This window comes from Octopus bimaculoides, chromosome 12 (assembly GCF_046866305.1).
Source record: "Octopus bimaculoides isolate indiv1 chromosome 12, ASM4686630v1, whole genome shotgun sequence".
In the NCBI taxonomy this organism is placed as follows: Eukaryota; Metazoa; Mollusca; class Cephalopoda; order Octopoda; family Octopodidae; genus Octopus; species Octopus bimaculoides.
In genome coordinates, this window is record NC_142939.1 from 61,922,897 (window position 1) to 61,944,988 (window position 22,092).

The 22,092-nt window shown below is 38.0% G+C and overlaps 4 protein-coding genes across 4 annotated transcripts; 2 read left to right on the forward strand and 2 right to left on the reverse strand.

Moving 5' to 3' along the window:
- Positions 1-7,861: 7,861 nt before the first annotated feature.
- LOC106873235 (histone H2B) lies at positions 7,862-9,057 on the reverse strand. Its single transcript, XM_014920505.3, has one exon. It carries the CDS (start codon positions 8,900-8,902, stop codon positions 8,423-8,425), a length of 480 nt encoding a protein of 159 aa, XP_014775991.1. The 5' UTR covers positions 8,903-9,057; the 3' UTR covers positions 7,862-8,422.
- An 8-nt stretch (positions 9,058-9,065) lies between these two features.
- On the forward strand, positions 9,066-10,120 carry LOC106873226 (histone H2A). The gene has a single exon (XM_014920482.3). The coding sequence runs from the start codon at positions 9,066-9,068 to the stop codon at positions 9,441-9,443; it is 378 nt and encodes a 125-aa protein (XP_014775968.1). The 3' UTR covers positions 9,444-10,120.
- A 691-nt stretch (positions 10,121-10,811) lies between these two features.
- On the reverse strand, positions 10,812-12,191 carry LOC106873233 (histone H4). The gene has a single exon (XM_014920504.3). The coding sequence runs from the start codon at positions 12,158-12,160 to the stop codon at positions 11,849-11,851; it is 312 nt and encodes a 103-aa protein (XP_014775990.1). The 5' UTR covers positions 12,161-12,191; the 3' UTR covers positions 10,812-11,848.
- Positions 12,192-12,344: 153 nt separating this feature from the next.
- Positions 12,345-14,796, forward strand: LOC106873232 (histone H3). The gene has a single exon (XM_052972210.2). It carries the CDS (start codon positions 12,389-12,391, stop codon positions 12,797-12,799), a length of 411 nt encoding a protein of 136 aa, XP_052828170.1. The 5' UTR covers positions 12,345-12,388; the 3' UTR covers positions 12,800-14,796.
- Positions 14,797-22,092: the final 7,296 nt, after the last annotated feature.

Genomic DNA, 22,092 nt, shown 5'->3' on the forward strand with positions numbered 1-22,092 from the left:
CGTATTTAATTTCCATAGCTTCGTTTTCTTTGCTTTTTTCATCGTTTTATTTGCTTTGCTTTTTTCTTTTTAAATTTGCTGTTTTACCCTAACCCTATCACCGATAGAATTGTTTGTTTATGTAGTCGGCACTTAATGTATATCGGCTGAATGGACGTCAGTGATTGGTTGAAATTACAGAAATACGACAAATTTAACATGGAATAACTTAGGGATTTCTTTTTTTTTTAAAGAAGACTAAGAGAAAAAGATGTTTTATATGACACATTCTACCAGTGTTCCAAGTTTCAAAGTGTTTCGTTAATGAAAAATGTGGCCCCCGTTTTAAAAATGATCCAAAGATTATTCAGTGTTGTGTTATGGTTCGGGTTGGACAAGAAGCTCGTTTCGTAACCATAAGGTCATGGGTTCCATCTTATTGCATGACCAAGCATTTTTTGCTTGCTTGTTTGTTTGTTTTTTGTTTGATTTTTGTTTTGTTTTTCCTCCGACCGTAAAGTCCGGTGTCTCTCCAAGCCTTGTAAGTGAAACTGGGTAGATGGAATTTATGCGGAAACCCCTCATATAGATTATACGGGAAATTAGAGAGACTTGCCTCGTGCAATACTTAGTAAAAAAAAACCTATTCTAGTCTCATATTAATGGTGCAATAGAAATATCGCGTACATAATTATATATTAATGGCAATTTAGTTAACTCTTTTATTATCGTTTTTTTTTTTTAAATAACAAAAAATCTTTTTAAATAATTTTGCTGTAAGTCAGATAATGTTTTAGGAACATAAATTTACTTGAAATTTTGCTGGAAGGTTTTAATTTACATCTTTTTAAGACGGGATTTTTGTATCATAGAACATCTGGCGGCAAAGCATGTCATGGGACATAACTCATGAATCACTCAGAATTCACTTGACAGGATTGCTCTCCCGTTGACCATAAATCGTTATTTTTGCTGAAATTTGTGACAAATATTTCTTACAAATATAATCGTAAACTTCAATTTAAGTGACTTATATGATTGGGTGTAATGACCTGTTCTAATTTACAAAATGAAATTCTTGGGTTAAAAATAACCATTTGGACAGATAAAATCAAGACAGGTTTCCACACAGTTTCCATCTACCAAATTCACTCACAAGGCATTGGTCAACCAGGAGCTATAGAAGACACTTATCCAAAGTGCATAACAGTGGGACTGAACTTGAAACTATATGGTCACAAAGCAAACTCCTTAGCCAAACACCCATGCTAATGTATGAGGATTTTTTTTGTTGTTGTTTTTCCCACTGAAAGCTTGTTAGCTGTGATATCATTGGATTTCCCTAATTAGAAAACTAAATTATCCAGTTTCATCATCAGAAATTCAACCTTCCTCAATGTGTCTAATAAATACATTCGTCACAATATTTGCAAAATCTACTAAATATTCACAGATGCTAAATGAAGACTAGTAACAAATATGGCTGAATGCCTTCACATTTCCTTAACAAATTGGTTAACAGGAAATGGTTTTAAATGGAACTGTCACTGACCTTATCTTTGTTTTTTTTTTTGTTTTTTGGGGTTTTTTTTTGCAATGGCTAACATGTAAGCACAGGTGTAGTTAAAAAGCCTGTTATCCAACCATGCAGCCGTGGGTTCAGTCCCATTGTACAGCAACTTGGACAAGTGTCATTTACTGTAATCCTAGGCCGACTGAAGCCATGTGAGTAGATTTGGTTGACAAAAACTTTGTCATATGTGTGCACACGTCGTCATCATCATCATTTAACGTCCAGCTTGCAAGCTGGATTGGGTGGAACTGTTTGAGAGGAGCCAGTCAGGCAGAAGCCTGCACTAGACTTCTGTGTCTATTCTGGCAGGATTTTTTATGACCGAATGCTCTTGCTAACACCAACCACCCACCCAGCAGAGTGGACTGAGTGCTTTTTATGTGGCACTAACATGGGCAAAGTCAGTTTTGGCAAGGTTTTTACAGCTTGATGCCCTTCCAAATGCCAACTACTTCATAGTGTGGACTGGATGCTTCTTAAGTGGAACCTGCACTGACAGGGTCACCGAGTAACTTGCAAGAGAAAAATCTTTTGAGAGGAGGTGATCTTATGTCAGATGATGAAAGATTATAGTGAGACAGAAGCAGGTGTCTTACAGTAGAGGAGGTACAAGGTTACCTGGCTGGAGAGAGAGAGAGCGCACGAGTTCAGTAATGAGGACAGAAACAGGTGTGCTGCTGTAAAGGAGATACATGGTTATCCAACCTGAGGGAAGAGCAGAAGGAAAGAGAGAGAGAGAGTGGGAGACAGCAGGAGAGAGAGGGTGGCAAAGTGCCAGGGTATACTCACAAGGGCCAGGGAGCAGAATATGAGATTGTCAAGTAAAAGAAGAGAGAGATACAGATGGTGGCAAAGTGCCAGGGTACACCTGTGAGGTTTGAAGGTCATAATGTAAGTGGCAGGACATTACTAAAGAAGTGTGAGTAGAGAGTGGGGAAGGGCAATGCAGTGAATGGTGAAAACCTGGGTGTATAGAGGTGTAGGGCTACCAGATAGCAATGATAGAGAAACAGGGCTTTGAGGACAGGATTGGAGAGTTAGATGTGAGTATAGCGCATGAAGGAGGAAATGTGAGGAAGAGAAGAGACGAAACATAGAGATGTAGTTTGGTTTGTTCTGGTAGGGTGTGTGAAAGTTTTCTTGTTACGTGGGTGGAACACACTGGTCGGTGGCTAGCAGATAACAATGATACAGTGAAAGAGGGCCATGAGAACAGGATTGGGGAGTGAGAGGTAATAATAGTGAATGAAAGAGGAAATGTGAGAAAGAGATGAAGTTTGGTTTGTTGGGGTAGGGCGTAAGAAAGATTTTCTTGTTACATGTGGGTGAAATACAGCGCTACTAGAACTTAGTTTCACTGATGTGGGCGGGTCTTCTCAAGAACCTCATATCGCCCAACATCACAGTCCATTGTCATTTCCTCTGTGAAGCCAGTCTTTACCACTTCATCTCATCTTCCTGGGTAGCATCCACTTTCAGTGATCAGCACTTCTTTATGCAGCTGTCCTCATTCATACACATCACATGTCCAAACCAATGTAGACTTCTCTTTTGCATGCTGCAGTTGATTCCTCTCATGCCAGACTTTTTTCTCAATACACTTGCACTCTGTCATACATTGACACTGATGTTGTACATCCGACAGAGTACACTGCCTTCATTTCTCTCCAGTCTACACATGTCTTCTGCATTCAGGGAGTATAGCCATTTGTACACAAGCATCATACAGTCTACCTTTCACTCTGAAAGAAAATCCTTTTGCTGCCAACAGAGGTAATAGCTCTGAACTTCCTCCATCCTATTCTTATTCTAGAAACAATACATTCAGAGCACCCTCCACCATTGCTAATTTGGTCAGCTAGGTAACAGAAACTACCTACAACCTCAAGAGAGCTTCCTGGGCATTTGAGAGAATCTAAGTCCCATGTGCTCTTAGTGCTTATTGTTCCTGCACATCTGCCATGTATGGAGACAACTATCTTTTAATCTACCTGTGATTCCACTGCACCTCTTATGTGTCCATAGCTTACACTGGGTGTAGCAAATGGAATTTCTTCCAACTCCTTTCCTACATATTAAGCAGGGTCATTTACCCGACACATAGATGTATATGTATATATATATATATATATATATAGATCGCTGACCACTACATTTATATTTTTTTCTCCTTGTTTCTTTCTGTGTTCCTTTCAGTTGAAGAGCGTAGCTCGAAACGTCAAAGACTTTCTCTATTCCCGAGCGTTAAACTAATACATCCATTTGTTGTTTACACCACTTGTCTTCGTCTGTTGTTTGTTTCGTAAATTCTTCCATATATATATATTTAGATATATACATACACACATATTTTTATGTGTGTGTGTGTGTGTGTGTGTGCGCGTGTATTCATGAGTGGGAGTGCACACCCCTCCCCGTTAACTTAAATGTAATCTTACTTTGATAGGTTGTACCCTCTATATTTTAAGATCATGATTTTAATTTTGTTATATACCCACAGACAACTACAGCTGGTCATAACTAAAGTACAGCAGACACGAATAACATACCTAGGACATTTCAGCATATCTAGCAGGACATCCCCTTCTTTATGCACACACACCTGATGTGACAAATTCATCCAAGAGCTAAGTAATTACAAGAAACTGCAAGATAATTTCAACAATGGTGAAGAAAATATTACTGAGTCAGCGAAGCTGCACAGATTGATGTAATACTATTAGATGCACAGAATCCTACCCATAATAGACAGTTGCAGGATGGGTCGACATGATCGTCGAACTGAATAAAGACTAGTGCTAAATCTATTTTCCATTTCCTTCATCAATTATTATTATATATGCACATATACATGCATGTTTTTCTCACTGCTCGACAGCTGGTGTTTACATCCCACTAACTTTGTCGTTCAGCAAAGGAGACTGAAAAAATACCTACCGGACTTTAAAATAGAATAAGCCCTGGGGTCGATTTGTTCAACTAAACCCTTGAGCTGGTACCTCAACATGACCACAGTCCAAAGACTGAAACAAGAAAATGATAAAAGATAGTAACCATTTAAAGTATGTTTATTTCTGTTGTTACTCTTCTCATTGAAAAGATGAAGAGATTCTCTAAGAAATGGTCTGTTTTTGCCCACATTTAATCATTTGGTGTGTGAAGCCCTAATGTTCACACAGATATTTCCCTGCTGATCTGTCTAAAGCACACTACATTTTGTAGATGCAACATCATAGCAAATCTCTTACCTTTTGTTTGCTTCAGTCATTAGACTGCAGCCATCCTGGGGCACTGCCTTGAAAGGTTTAATCTAACAAATCAATCCCAATCCTTATTTTAAGGTCTGGTACATATTTTATCAGTCGCTTTTGCAAAACTACAAGAATGTAAACAAACCAACACCCGTTGTCAGGCGGTAAGGGCAAATACAACACACACACACTGGGCTTCGTATAGTTTCCGTCCATCAAATCCACTCACAAGACTTTGGCCAGTCCAGAGCTATTATAAAAGACTTGCCCAAAGAGCCACACAGTGGAATTGAACCTAGAACCATGTAGTTGCAAAGCAAACTTCTTACCCCACAAGCACGCCTGTGCCCTTTATGTGACATCATTACCAGTACTTTTCACGTGGCACCGCCATCAGTAGTTTTTAAGAGTGCTTTCTTCACCCCAGTGATTGAGGTTTTCGAATTTTGGCCAGTCTTATATGATGCAATGTTTCAACTTCCTCATTATTTCACATCCCTTTGCCTTAGACAAATGAATGTGTATGTATGTATGTATGTATGTATGTATATATATATATATATATATATATATATATATATAATTATATGTATTTATTTTATCCTAATAAATAATTCGGATAGAATAAATGGGTTAATAGAAACCAAGGTAGCAAAGATCACAAAATAACTATGGTGTAATTCCTGTTAGTGAGGCAGAAACTCCTTGATATTTTGGGTATTTGAGTATATATAAAAATTTAAGGAATGGAGTAAACGCATGGTATAACTGCATACTTTATTCCGACATATGTTTCGAAGAATTACAATTTATTCGATCCATAGCTTGGAAGTTTGTTCTCCAGTTATTCACTGGGTGTCAACCATTATTTTCAGTAATGTATTAAATAGGATCGAATAAATTGTAATTCTTCGAAACATATGTCGGAATAAAGTATGCAGTTATACCATGCGTTTACTCCATTCCTTAAATTTTTATATACACACACACACACACACACGTGTGTGTGTATTCTAGAAGGCAAAAGGATGTGAAATAATGAGGAAGTTGAAAGTACATGACTTCAATTAGTGTGTTGAAATATTGCATCATATAACAAGAATGGCCAAAATTGGAAAACATCAATCACTGGGGTGAAAAAAAAAGCACTTGTGATGGTACCTCTTAAAAAGTACTGATGACAATGTAACGTGAAAGGGACTGGTGATAGTGCCACATGAAAAGCACCGGTGGTGGTGCCACATGAAAAGCTGCCATACAAAAAGCACCCAGTGCACTCTGGAGTGGTCGGTGTTGGAAAGGCATCCTGCTGTTGGGACCAAGCCAAAACAGACTATGGAACTTAATGTGGACCCTAGCCTTGCCAGTCCCTGTCAAACCATCCAACCCATGCCAGCATAGAAAACAGACGTGATGATCAATGTGTTAGCTTGGAAGTTTGTTCTCCAGTTATTCACTGGGTGTCAACCATTATTTTCAGTAATGTATTAAATGTTGCCATTAGTTTATATTTGGATAAAACATTTCAAAATTTCTCAGAGGCAATAAATGAATGCATGAATGGATGGATGCGAGAGAAAGACCCCCCCCCCCCCCAGTCTGTGTTTGGATGTATCTCTAGAAAGAAATACTGAAATGACATCATCGCAAAGCTCCAGATCTCACGTTTTGGATTATTTGGCTTTGAAGGTGAGAGAAGCTATTATTGAAGTTTCAGCATAAGAATTGCCGAGAGCCAGTCTAGCATAACAATTTGTCAGTGGTGGTCATACTTGCTTGAGTTGACAGCCACCATAGGTATGTGTGAGTGAATAAGGTTAAAAAGTGTTTAATAAATTAGAATAATTCCTGAAATCCTGCTCGAATTAACGTTTAAAACACTAAAATAATTGGCAACACTCCTATTTAAGTCATCTATCTCTTATTACATGAAAAATAAAGCACTTGTGTGCTAGATTGACCAATTATGATTTTTAAGGGGAAATAGCTGATGGAAGTCAGGTAAATTAATGAATTTGTTCTATTCCCTACAATGACACTTATCTTCCGTGTTATACCATCAAGCCTTTCCTAACATCAATCTTTACTTTTCCAAGCAAAGTAGTATTTCCTGGAAGCCAGGCCATTTTTTGTAAATTTGTACAATGGTGACATTCATCTGCAATCATCACGCAGACACTTTGGTAATTTCCTACTTTAACGTTGTAAATTTTGAAAATTTTATTGTCTGCGTTAAGGAACGATATCAGTCGTAAATATTTTGATAACATCTTTTTATATAATCTTTGAATCGTAGGATGGTATAACTACAGGGTTTTACCCCGTAGGATAATTAAAATGCGTACCAATTTTACTTAGTTAATGCAACCTACATTTTATATATATTTTTTAATTTAATTTTAATGGTGCAAATAATCAATTTACAAGGTTAAAATAAGACAGTTTTTAACCGGATTTTCCAGGTTTCTTTGTCATTCCTGTGCCACATGTGGGCGGATGTAAAGAATATGGACCGCATCACCCTTTCGTCTTTTGTTTTTTTTCATTTTACAGAATCCCCTCATTTTCGAGTACGGAGATTCTAACTGCAAAAAAAAAATCTTAATTCCCCGCACCCCAAAAAATTCAATTTTCACTTTTTTTCAGAAATCTTTTTGCGAAATACGTAGAAAAATAATCTCCGTATTTTCCTACGCATTCGCAAAAAAAAGAAAATTCTGAGAAAATTGAAGAATTGGGGGGGGGGGGGGGGTTAAACTTTTAAAAGCCGTTTTGTTTTGCAGAATTAGAATCTCCGTACTCGAAAGGGGGTGCGGTCCACCCCACATGTGTATATGTACATAATTTCAGAGTGGCCCAAAAAGTAGGTAGACACGTTAGAATTTAAAAGAAAAATGAAACCACAATACAAGTCTCAGTATAAAATAAAATAAAAAATAGTACCAAACAGGTTTAAAGAATGTTGTAATGAAATTAATCATACTAAAATAAATTGTAGTGTGTACCTACTTTTGCGGTACCCTGTAAGCGGACGGGTATGAAGGAAATTAAGGCGGACTTTGGGAATCAGAATTTCTCCGTTTTAGCATCCAACATTTGGTGCCCCAGAAAAGAGTATTTTTTAATGAGATTTTAATACAAACTGTTCAGATGCAGATTACAATTATATCGGAAATTTGGTGAGACACCGCCATGTAGACATGCATTTGTAGAATTAAAATTATCCGTTTTGCTCATCAACAAAGGTCGGGATAAATTATATACAATACGTAAAATGTCTGTAAGTGAGGTTGAAGGAGGGGAACTGAGCGACGATTCTGCATCACACCATTATCCAAATGTTTTTTTTTCGTTTTTGATCTTAAAACATACGGAGTCCATCTCAGCAGGACTTGAATGTTTATGGGGAGGAGAAACGTTAGTCTAGCAAACGAAGAGTGAAGCATCCACAACGAGGAGACAATAAAATCCAAATTCGCCTTAAATGTTATGATGGGTGTGAGCATATTTTTTTTTTTAATCTAAAGCGCATATCAATAGATTGAAATTACTATCAGTAGAAAATGGATGGTCCTGAAAAGGACCGGTTATTCTTCGATGGACAGAGTCCGTTGTTGATTTACTTGCTGCTGGTGTATTTCGTGACAGCCTTGGTACCCTCAGACACCGCATGCTTGGCCAACTCGCCAGGGAGTAGTAGACGGACAGCAGTTTGTACCTCACGGCTACTAATGGTTGATCGTTTGTTGTAGTGAGCCAAACGGCTAGCTTCAGAAGCTATTCTTTCGAACAGATCGTTGACGAAACTGTTCATAATGGACATAGCTTTGCTGGAGATACCAGTATCCGGATGGACTTGCTTCATCACTTTGTAGATGTAGATTGAGTAGCTTTCCTTCCTTCTCTTCTTGCGCTTCTTATCACCAGCAGGACGAGAGGCTTTAGCCTTAGAAGCTTTCTTGGCTCCTTTCGAAGCGGTTGCTGGTGCTGGTGGCATAATGAAAATAGCGAGCAAATGAACAGCGCGACAGATATTCGATTTGCAGCTGAAAGTAGGCTCACAGCAGCTTCTTGTTGAAGATGCGTACTCGATTTTCATTGGTTAAATTTAACAAATGGCCAAACCACGTGATAAAAGCCCGCGCATTTTCACTTCTATTTCGGCTGACTGCTGGAGCCTACTAGAATAGTATTTAAACCCGAAAAGCATGAAATATATTGCATTTGCTGTTTAACACTTTGATCTGCTATTTTCTACAATTATGTCTGGACGTGGTAAAGGAGGTAAAGTGAAAGGGAAGAGCAAGACTCGTTCGTCTCGTGCTGGACTGCAGTTCCCTGTCGGCCGTATCCACCGTCTTCTCCGTAAGGGGAACTATGCCCAACGTGTTGGTGCCGGAGCTCCAGTATACCTGGCTGCTGTAATGGAATATTTGGCTGCCGAAGTGTTGGAATTGGCAGGAAATGCTGCCAGAGACAACAAGAAATCCAGAATTATTCCCCGTCACTTACAGTTGGCCATCCGTAATGACGAAGAGTTGAACAAATTTTTGTCAGGAGTCACCATTGCCCAAGGTGGTGTTCTTCCTAACATTCAGGCTGTTCTTCTCCCCAAGAAGACCCACAAGCCTTCAAAGTAAAGGTCATTTTGTGGAGGCGTTCAGTTTGCCAAACGGCCCTTTTCAGGGCCCCTACATTATATACGTAGTCTTTTAGCCGATTATCTGCACTTGCGATTTTTATGAAATTTTTAGTCAGTTGCAGTATTTTCCACGATACCGAAATTTCCTAGGAGACTTTTTTTTTTTTTTTGTCTGAGGGTATAGAATAAGAATTTGTAAAATAGGAATTGGGGTTAGTAAATCAGCCATATATTGTGGGCCCCACCCCGATTTATTCTAAATAGAGATAAGCAGTCTGTCAGTGTAGGCTCTGATTATATCGGGATTTGGAAATATTCAAAACGAGGAAGCTCCTAGGTCTGACATCGTGTTGTACACTATGACTCGCTGCTCCCGAAGGATTTTTCACATCATCAGTTAAAGGGAATACTGCGGAACAAATTGCCGCAGTTTTTTAACGAGTTGAGAGCGTTCTACCCGCCCACTGAAGTTAGGTTTCACTAACTTTGAGTCAAATAACTTGATGTTCTTGGAACTCACGTACATATCTTTACATGCATTCACTCAAAGCCCAGCATAAAAATTTAACCCGCAAAAACACAATTATTAAATAATTGAACACAGAAAATACGCTTAATTATTTTACCACAGTTAGGAAATTATCCCACTCGCTTCTAACCCATTACACTGTTCTTGACTCGTAAAGCTTGCAATAAAAATTTTAATTACACAAGTTATTAGGTATGACCACTCAACTTGCTAGAAATAGCAGCCGGTCAATATAAAAACCTTCACCCGGGAACAAAAAAGAAATAAACCAGCCTAAGTTAACAAGTGTATGGGGGGAAAAATGCACGCTGACGACCCTAGAGGTGGGGAGGGACTTTCGGAAAATTCACAAGATCCGATTTTTCCGTCATAACTTCGGGTAAAATGGATATATATTAATTTTTTTTTTTTTTTTATACGGAATCACACGGTTTTGGTTATGGAGGATCCGATTCAGAAAAAGAAATTGTCAAAACGTCGCATTTTCAAAATTTCAATTACCACCCGCCTCCCAGAATTTTTTTCTTTCTTTTTTTTTTTTTGATATATGTAGAAAAATAAGATCACGATTCTGAAAAATATTGGTTTGTAAAATTTCAATTTTTCAGAAAATATTTTGATAATTATTATTACCTGAGGTTTTTATTCCTATGCTAGCCACTTGATATGATCGGTATTTTAAATAACGATCTTATTTATATATATATATATATATATATATATATATATACCCTCAGGCCTTCAAGCAAGCTATCCACATACTAGAAATAACAAACAACCAAATCTCGATAACAACATAATCAATCTACTCACCTTTCTGCTAAGATTTCTTTCAGAGTAATTTCCCGCAGTAATATGACAAAATAATTCATGTGAAATTGAAGGGGTTTTTTTAACTTTCAAAACAACCCTCTTTTATTTGCTTCGGCCATGCTGGAGCACCGCCTTTAGTCGAGCAAATCGACCCTAGGACTTATTCTTTGTGAGCCTAGTACTTATTCTGTCGACCTTTTTTGCCGAACCGCTAAGTTACGGGGACGTAAACACCGTGGTTGGTAAGCAAACTACTAAACCACACAGCCACTCCTGCGCCTACAACCGTTCATTTTTCACATTTAGACAGCTGGGAAATTTTGGGTCGGAGTTTTTCATAAAAACATATGAATTTGTGTTTATTCTTTACATTTTTTAATCTCCGTATTTTTCCACGTAGGTTGATGGATGGGGGGGGGGGGCACTTGCCCATGCCACGCAGTGGGACTGAACCCGTAACCATGTGGTTGGTTAGCAAGCTACTTACTACACACACACACAGCCACATTTTACAAACCTATTTATTTTACAGAATCGTAATCCTATTTTTCTACGTATTTCGAAAAAAAAAAAAAAAATCCTGAAAACTCAGGAGTGGGGAGTAGTTCTAATTCACGTAACAGTTTCAAAATACACTTAATAGAAAACATTGCATTTTTCCTTAAGAAATAAAGAAGTGCTTAAAGTAACTAGGAATAATTTAGCTCAATAACGTAAACGTTAACACAAACCACGCTGAGAAATTTATATTTTGGTATTGTGGCCAAATAGACAGCCACAGAAATAAATCTGTTCGAAGCATTCACGGTAATACTTTTATAATATTAAAGTCAGATCTTTGCTCGGCGCCCGGTATTTAAGGTCTTTTGTTACGCCGAGAAGGGTGCTGTACATAGTCTTTATCTCCTCTAAGTTACTGAGTGAAATTTAAAGAACAAAACTTTAAGACAGCGGGTTAATGACGCATATTAGGAAATCAGCGAGATGGCTTAAGTGCAAATTTTCATGGCCCTTACAAGGGCCGATTTTGTCATTAGCGTAATAGCAGTGGGATTTGAAAATTAACCGCCAAAACCGTACAGGGTTCTTCCTTGTCTTTTTAGAGCGTAGATAACATCCATAGCGGTCACGGTCTTCCTTTTCGCATGCTCTGTGTAGGTAACAGCATCACGGATGACGTTCTCAAGGAACACTTTTAATACACCACGGGTCTCTTCGTAGATCAAACCAGAAATACGTTTAACACCACCTCTGCGAGCCAAACGACGTATAGCTGGCTTGGTAATACCCTGGATGTTATCTCTCAACACCTTTCTATGACGTTTAGCGCCACCTTTTCCGAGTCCTTTTCCACCTTTCCCACGTCCACTCATTTTGAATGTAAGATAAACTTCTACTCTATATCGGAGATGTATATATGTACATACTACACGAACGTAGCAGAGAGCATAGTGATTTACATGTCACATGGTTTAGAATGTATGTGACTTTTGGTGCCAAGCTACTCCTGCTTAATGTTTTGGCGTGACTAATCAGCACCTATATAAGATTGTCACTTTTGCTGCTGCTACTAGTATTTCCCTGCTGGCTAAGATATCGTAATGGCTCGTACTAAGCAAACAGCTCGTAAATCCACCGGAGGAAAAGCTCCTCGAAAACAGCTTGCAACCAAAGCTGCCAGGAAAAGTGCACCAGCCACTGGAGGTGTTAAGAAGCCACATCGTTATAGGCCCGGTACTGTAGCTCTTCGTGAAATCAGACGTTACCAGAAGTCTACTGAGCTTCTCATTAGGAAGCTTCCCTTCCAACGTCTAGTCCGTGAAATCGCTCAAGATTTTAAGACAGACCTCCGTTTCCAGAGTTCTGCTGTTATGGCACTTCAAGAAGCTAGCGAAGCTTACTTAGTCGGTCTTTTCGAAGATACCAACTTATGCGCCATCCATGCTAAGAGAGTGACCATTATGCCAAAGGACATTCAACTTGCACGCCGTATCCGTGGCGAGAGAGCTTAGATGAGACTTTGCTATATTTCAACAACGGCCCTTTTCAGGGCCCATATTTTCTTCAGGAATGTCTTCTCGCTGCTTGTGTTTGTTTTCGATTTATTACAACTTTATTTATGCGTACAAAACTTTTCTATGCTACGTGAAGTGAAGTACCCTAACCACTTTTGTTACGAGAGAGTCCTACTTTTACTCGCTTTCCCGCTAGAAGATAGTAACTGTCAGCATGAATTGCTTCAATAAAGCTGAAACTGCTTTAGCAGATGTCATTGCGAAGCAAACTAACATTTTTGTGCAATATAATGGCTAGTTTCTTACAGGACGAACTATTAAAAATCTTTTACTCTATGCATTTCATTGCTATCACTTTCAAACACCATAATTTTTTTTACCCGCTTCGCGGTAACTGTAGCATTTCGCTTCCGTTAGTTTCTTTTTTTTTTTTTTTTTTTTTTTTTTTTAGATTTAATTTCCCACCAAGTGTTTACAAATGAATTTCTATTATCGCTGGTGTTACGTTCCAAAACACTGCGATAGATGAAAATACCTGAAGTACAGTACTGTACTACACATTTTTATTTTTGTATATATTTTATTATCAATGCGAAACACCATGGAGTTATTGACGTAAGCTAAGTAATAGACCGAGATGGTGTGGGGTTAATGGACATCTGGACTAGCATACTCGTGTCGTCAAGACTTACATGAGGTATACATGCATGTGGTCTGAATTCAAATTCCATCTACCAAATCCACTGAGAAGGCTTTTGTAGGGCCTAAGATATAGACTAACTATTAACAGAATATAGGCGTTGCTGTGGCTAGAAGCTGGCTTCCCTACTACATGGTCCTGGTGGCACCTTGGGCAAATGCCTTCTATATAGCTTCGCTATATACACAGGTTTATATACTCGTGTGAGTGCATGAATGTGTACGCACTCGTATGCTTTCCCCCAACGTGAGGAACATTAAAATACTGACATCCTTCGCCAAGAGATTTCTATGAGATGTGATGCCTGTGCGAACTGAAGGCAAGGATTATGGCAGCATTCACCAAGTTAAACAAGGAGACCGTTCAGAAGAGCAGCATATTCCTAAGTCGTGTTGGGGGCCGTGGTTGAAGCCAATGGGGATTTTATTGAATTAGTAATTCAAGATATTTTTTAAATCTAGTTTATTCACTGTACCCTGTAAATATATAGGTATGTGTATGTATATGTATCAATAGATGGTATAACTATATTTATATACATACCTACACATGCATCGTCCTTCCGTGTACCCCACTTTCTCTGGTTTATATGTAAAGGAGACTAATGTATATAGACGAAGGCATGGATGTATCGTTAGCTTCCCAATACCATATTGAGCTGTTATTTCTAGCACAATAGTCAACCACTCCCGATTTTTTATTAAGTCGGTGATACAAGGGAGATAATTCTGCAGAAATAACTTAAATAATTGCAGCGTGGAAGGTGTTTATAAGCTATTTATAAACAAATTGTTTTAGTTCCAGCTCACGATCTCAGAACAGACTTTATTTAAAGCGTTGGCAACTTTTAGGCAGAGGCGGGCTGCACGAAGCATGACTGGTGGGCCGCACTACTGAAATTATTATTTTTTTTTTTTTTCGCTAGGCGTACTTTTCAGTAATCTCTGGGCCGCATTTTGCCCATAACTATTTTAGGTAGTCTTAGTCTCCGGAATCGGTCCTTGTACTTAAATCCTCTTGACCTACAAAACAATAAGGGAGCTTCTAGATACTTTTGCAATAGGATTGAACCTGGAACCATGTGGTTGGGATGCAACTTTGTGTCGTTAATTGTTTGAAAAGATTAAAAAAAAAAAGAACTTTGTTAAATGTGTTTTTAAAGGAACGAAGGAAAGAAAACAGAACTTTCCAAAGAACTCTTGAATGTACTTTGACTACACAACATTTTTTCTTTTTATTTTTTTTCGGCACGACTGGCTTCGTTTCGCTACTTCACCGTCCGGAGCGGGTTTCTGATTTGCTGAGCGTTGTCGCACGCGAGCTTCTCTGGGCCAGCAAACTGCGGGCTGTTTATGTAGGGACCCGTGGTGGCATCGGAGGTCCGTGTGCGGCGTAACAATATTTTTAAATCTATGCTCTTTAAATGCCTCACTTCACCTCGCGGCTTTCATTGCTGCTGTAAATCTTTAGACCCAAGGCTGTTGGTCATCAGGCAGACCTTTGATGAAATGTGACCAATCTGTCATTACGGTTGGTTGTCTAAGGAATTCGCTTTGCAACCATATTGTCTTTTTTCACACCATGTATTGGATATTGGTTTCACATTTTGGAGGAAGGTGTAAATCAATTACTTTGAACCTGGTGCTTTGTACTTGTACAGATTTTATCAATTCTCGACAGTGAAGAGCCGAAACCGTTACCACGAGTCCTGTTGCTCAAGCTTCATACGGACGACTGAAATAAATCGACAGTTATCAAAGATAATGTAATCAAATTACTGGGTCCCAAACTATTTGCTGTTCATTGTCATAGAAATGTTTCGCCTCAGCGTGATAATAATAAAAGCCTTTCACTAATTTGAATTATTTCTGCTGCAGTGAAGCTGCAAACATTTTCAATTTGTAAGGATTTAAGAGTTACGTCCCTTACCTTAATTTCTCTTACAACTTCAGCTCTCTTAATAATTACGCTGAGTTCAAATGCCGTCGAGGTCGATTTTTATCCTTTATGGAGTGGACAAAATAAGTACCAATTGAGCACTGTAATCGATTAATCTGTACCCAAATTGCTAGCCTTGTGCGCCAATAGAAAAATTATTAATAAGCCCAAGACGGCAGACAATTTAGTCACCTCCGCCCAAAAGATAAACTACAAACGGCACTCTATATCGTAAAGGAAAGACACTGGAAAATACGTTTCTGGATATGCACGTTCAACCCTTTCGCTGCGAAATTAAACTTTATTGTTATTCCAGTAATGATGCTAAATATCTACCAAAAAACAGAACTGGTATTTTCTGAAAGTCGCGTTCTCTCAACAAACTTACTCAACAGTAAATAGTTTCAAACAAGACATTCAGCAATGGTTCTAACAACAAGCGATGGTTCTCATACTGACGAATATCAACATTCTTCTTTTTGGTGAAATAACAAAACAAATTTTGCATCGAGATAATTATTATTCCAGTGTATAATTTTGCAAGCATGATTGTGTAGGTAAAATCACTTTGCAGTCATGCAGTTCCAGTTTCAGTCTCATTGTGCGACAACTTGGACAAGTCTCTTCTGACACTGACCGATGCCTTGTGAGACCCTCCACCACAGCATGTTGACCGATATTGGTTTGTTTACGTCTCTGTAACTTAGCGGTTCGACGAAAGTAACCGGTACACTTGGTACCAATTTAAAAAATTAAGTATTGGTTGGTGGGAGCGTTCTATTCGACAAAAACCCTACAAATTGATGCCCTTACACGATCGCAAACCAATGATCGGAGCAAGTAAAAGTTGTTATATTTTGTTTGTTATTTCATTCTTTTATTGAGAAATAACTGATGAAATAGAAACAATTTATCAAGACAAATATATCGTTAAAGGGAAGCAACTATAAGTCCCCACTACACTAATATTTCATGCTATTGGTTTTCTTCACTTAAACCATGTCTTGTTCCAAACATTATTGGCTAATATTGTAAGGCATCTAGCCTCCACAATACACAGCTAATGACTTAGTGTAATAAATCTAGTAAAAAAAAAAAGTAGTTTTAGTAACGGAAAATATTTAGAGGAAATCAAGCTTTTCTCAATTCTTCAATGTTAAAAAACAGCACTGGATTAACCATTAAGCAAAAAAAAGCATGTGCTTAGGGCATCAAGGGAAGCAGGAGCACCACAGAAATGGTAAATGTTTTATGGCATGCAAAAAAAAAAAAAAACTTGCTAAAATAATTGAAATGGCTTATATGATCAGAAGTATAATTTCAAAGTGTCCATGGTATCATAATAATCAAAGACTGCAATTAAAAAAAAAAGTAGCTGAAAACTTCAAATACCAATAAAATGTAAGTACACAAAAATTATTGCTTTCCATCTTACTGTTAGTTGTATTTCATTTTGAAAAATAAAAATTTGTTTTGTAGTTTATATTTTGAATTACATAATGCCAGGTCCACCTGACTAGCTCCCGTGCCAGTGGCACATAAAAAGTACCGTCTGAATGTGACTACCAGTGCCCCTGTCTGACTCCCGTGCCGGTGGTACATAAAAAGCACTATCCAAACATGATCGATGCCAGGCCCACGTGACTGGCTCTTGTGCGGGTGGCACATAAAAAGCACCCACTACACTCTTAGAGTAGTTGGCATTAAGAAGGGCATCCAGCTGTAGAAGCATTGCCAGATCAGATTGGAGCCTGGTGCAGCCGCTGGCTTTCCAGACCTCAGTCAAACCATCCAACCCATGCCAGCATAGAAAACGGACGTTAAACGATGATGATGATGGAGGCACCAAAATCTCGTAAGTGCTTAGGTCTGCTCTGGGTCTTAACCTGGTCCTGGTTAAAAACATAGATTAAAGAGTCTTTACAATGTACAAAAATGCTTTGTTTCATTTTAGTACATGTGTATGTGGGCACCATTAATTGAAAAGTTAGCTTCGTTAACCAAAGAGTTAACTTCGGTAACCGTTAATCAGTAAATTCTTTGAAAATGTAACAGAAGTTATCGATAAACCATTAATGTTAATTTTAATTATAGAAAAAAATAAAAAATCACTTTTTGCTCTAAAACCACCTTTAAAAAAATACCCAAAAGTATAAAATCAGCTTTTGTGGGCCTTTTTAGGGGGCTTTAGAACCCCAAAACTATAGTTTTTTTTTTTTGCTTTAGAGTTTACAAAATGCCGATTTTGTAGTTTTAACTTTTAAAAGACCTAACAAAGGCTGATTTTATAGTTTTTGCCCTTTTTTTTAGGTTTTTAAAGGCTTTTAGAACCAGAAAAGGGTAAAAAAAAATCTCAAATGAAATACTATTAGTATTAAACTAAAAATGTTCATTGATAAAGTGGCTGTGAAAAAATAAAAAATGAAAATAATTTAGTTTTTCCTCTTCTCATTCTTCATTTTGTTCATGAGATGCATGTTGCCTGTCATGAAAATTAGCATGTCAGAGTTTTCATCAGAAAGGGATGATCTTACCCATAGAGAACAAACACTCTACTGCAGCACTAGAGGGGTCGGCTGTGTTGAACTTGATGAACAAGTCCACCAAGTCTTGCTCACCCAAGAAGGCAGCATCTGTCAACAAGTCCTTGGAGTTGGTCTCCAACCAGGTCTTGACCAAATTCTGGGCCTTGTCCTTGAGTGACCTGTGGCTCCTGCTGCTCTCTTTTGGCTGGGTGACACCACTGAAGAAGTCATCTCCTCCTCTTCATTGTCGCTTCCTCTACTATTGCTGCTCACTTCGTCAGACTGCTGCCTCATGGCCTCTTCGGCCTTACCCTCCATGCTTTTCCTCACCTTGGCAACCTTGGTGGTGTTATACTTATCCAACCAGATGAGGCAAAACCTTTAGATTTTCTAAAGCCTTAACATTTTAGTAATCAGATTACTCTGTCAAAGGTAATACTTATTTTTTGTACATTATTTAGAATTAACGAGGCAGCAAGCTGGCAGAATTGTTAGCATGTCAGGGAAATGCTTAGCAGCATTTCATCTGTCTTTACCGTTTGAGTTCAAATACCACTGAGGTCAACTTTGCCCTTTCGTCCTTTCAGAGTCAATAAAATATGTATCAGTTGAACAGTGGGGTTGATGTAATTGACTCATCCCCTCCCCCAAAATTGCTTCCCTTGTGTCAAAATTTGAAACCATTATTTAGAATTAACCAGGATTTACCTTGTGGCTTCAAGGTTTCTATTGATTATTTTTAGAATGACATTGCAGGGTAGGTGTGAGAGGCTGAATCTGGCCAGTTTGAACACAAACCAGGCAGAATATTTAGGCTTGATATGGTTGGTTTAAATGCTAAAGGATTAAACTGGATTTTTAAAAATCTGCAGTTCACCGTTTGAGAACCTCTGCAATAGAATGCAGTCTGAATTACAGGGATTAGCAAGGATTAAGAGTTGAAAGAGAAAGTGGATCTATAATTTGTATGCTTCTGGCAAGTGATAGGTGGGGGTTTATGACTGAGCCAAAACCACTAGATGTTTGTGTAGTCGAAATGGACTTAGATTCATCATTTAACATCCAATTTTCCTGGATAGCATTGCTTGGACTGTACAACATGAGCTAACAAGCCAGAGGGACTCTAGTAATTTTTGGTTGAAGGAGAGGAAGCTATGACTCCTGGACTATTGTTAATCACTTTCATCCCTGTAAGCAACTCTACTGGTAACCAGTGACTAAGAACCAGCCTCTCACTTCTATACTCGCTTGGGCATTAGCTGTGAATGAGAGTAGAAGAGAGAGATACAGAATTAAGTGCCATTTAATAGGGCTGCCTCCCAAAGCATCACTTGTGGGTTTGGGCCCCTCGCTTATCTAACAGTAAGCCTCCACTTGAATACCTTCATCATATGTAACCTCAAGAATATAGTGGTATTACATAACTAAGAGCCACCACAAGGTTCAATCTTTGTTGCCGGCTTGTATGTTTCAGTGACTCTGAGAGTTATGCCAGTAGGATAAAAGCTCCTGGTAAAACTTCCCATGCTGGACAGGTCAAAGGATAGAGGTTGCACAAATATAGACTGCCTCTTCCGAGAGGTTAAAATGGTTTTGTGTAGAGCCAACACTTCTACCTAGAAAAAAAGCGAAGTTACAGAAGCATTGATGACAACCCAAATCTAGGAGAGGAAGGTCTTTCCTCAGGGAAACATAAAGACTCAGTACAGCAAAGTCTGAAAGAATGGTGAGGCAGATATGAAGAGGAGGGGATTAAACTGAAGAGAAGTAGAGAAGGCAATCCAGAGTTGAAAACAGTGGAGAAAAGTCATCGATGGCTGAGGCTCCAGAGGGAAGAATGGGCTTGAGTAAGTATGTAACTTAAGAGAGCAAGTAAGCATAATGTAAACTGGCAAAAGAGTGAATTCCATTAAAGAAACCTAAGTACTGAGTGGATGTATTAAACTAAGTTGCGTGTTAAATCAACATAAAAAGGAAATAATAACAATAAAGGGTTTATCTGTTTATGTAACCACTTATCTCCCCATCCATCAACAGTTTAACTGTCAATTTAAGGAAACTACATAAGCTGGAATTTGTCAACTCACTGTCTCATATTTCATGCATGTCGTTTGTTTGTCTCGTTAATGTCATTATATAAAAATGTTTTCTCTGATTTCTTTCTTTGAGCTTGATTTTATTTTCTTTAACAGGGAAAACTTTGGCATCAAGGTTAAGATATTATCACACTGAGTATTTAACAACGGTTTTTTTTTGGTTTTTTTTTTTTGTTAACCATTGAAATTAGAGTGAAATCAACTGATCTATTCATTCCATCAAAATTGCCAGATTAATTAATAAACATTTGTGACTCTAAAAGCAGCAGAACTTTGTTTTTGTTTTGTTTTTTGACAATGAACCTGTGTATCTCATCTGATCAGCACTAAAGTTATGACCTTCGTATCTGAATACATCTCTGTAAACAATGCAATGAAATATAGAAAAATAGGTAATTGGTGTACATCTATGCTTCAAGAATTATTGTTACTTCTTCAGTACTACATCCAACCCATTAACTATCCAAGAATACATTGATTAAATAACGACTAAGTTTAGTGATGTAACACAACTGAATAGACCAATTTATATATTAATCACATTTCTGGCAACTGGCATCTACATGTTACTTGGTTGTGGGGACATGATATTCTGCTAACCAATTCAGCATATCAAAAGCAGGGAGCTGTAGAAGATTACGAAACACTAGGATAGATCAACCTTTGTTTGGTTATTTATGAATTCAATAAAGGTAACAATGCAAGTGAATTTTGGAAGAGGGGCCTTGTAAGTCTACCAGATAGATGAAAGAGCATTGTAGAAAATGAAGGAAAGTATATTTTAGATTGAGAAAGAACTGTGTTTATCTTAATTTTGAAAAATAAAAGAAGTATAAAAAAACTACATTATTTATGGGATGACCCAATATATATATATATACATATATATATATATATATATATATATATATATATATATATATATACATGATTGACTCTCCCATCAAAGACAACATATGAGCATTCAACTATTGCTGAACAACCTGCACAAATGAATTATTTATAGTGATCAAATGTATGTGTCATACATTAGCTCACTCCCTCCATCAAATTGACATTGTCTGAACAGTTAAAAGGTTTGCTTCCCAACGACATGATTTCAGGTTTAGGACCAATGTCTTTCACAAAAATCCCAAGTCAGTCAAGTTTCAAAGAAGTCCCCTGTGTATGTGTGTGTGTCTCCTTATCTTGATATATCTTTGTCTCGCCTGGAAATCAGTGAAAGTTGGTAACAAGGGCATCCAGTCATAGAAAGTCTGCTCTTATGAATTCTGATTGGTTCATGTAAGCATGGAAATGTTGACATTAAACAATGATGATGATACTCTCTCGTTGCTCACACATGACCATTGTCCATCATTCTTTTCCCCATGTGACCATCTTTCTTTACCTGCACAGTTTATTTTGCTTTATGAATTCAATAAAGGCAACAACGCTACAGAAATACCGGTCCAAGAATTGCTTGGACCGGTATTCCATTTGTGATATGCTTTTGAAACAGAATGAAAGCATGCCTTTTTTGAAACAACTTGTGACCGGAGATGAAAAATGGATTGTGTACAAAAATGTAGCGCGAAAAAGATCTAGGAGTTTTGGTAAGGATCTCCCGAAACAGCAACCAAAGATAAATATCCATGCCAAAAAAGCTATGCTTTGTGTTTGGTGAGATCATAAAGGCATTATTTATTATGAGCTTCTCCCACAAAAACCAGACCATTAATTCTGATGTGTACTGTCATCAGCTGGTTAATTTGAACCAAAAAATCAAAGAACTGAGGCCAGAGATTGCCATCAGGAAAAGGGTATTGTTCCAACTAGACAATGCCCTACCAAATGTGTCTTTGGCTACCTGAACAAAGTTATATGAACTTGGCTGGGATTTCTTACCCCATCCACCATATTCTCCTGCTACTGTGTCACCCGATTACCACTTGTTTTAGTCTCTACAGAACTCATTGCAAGGAAAAACATTTAATGATTTAGATGGAGTCAAAATGCATCTAGATAACTTTTTTTCCTCAAAACCAGTCA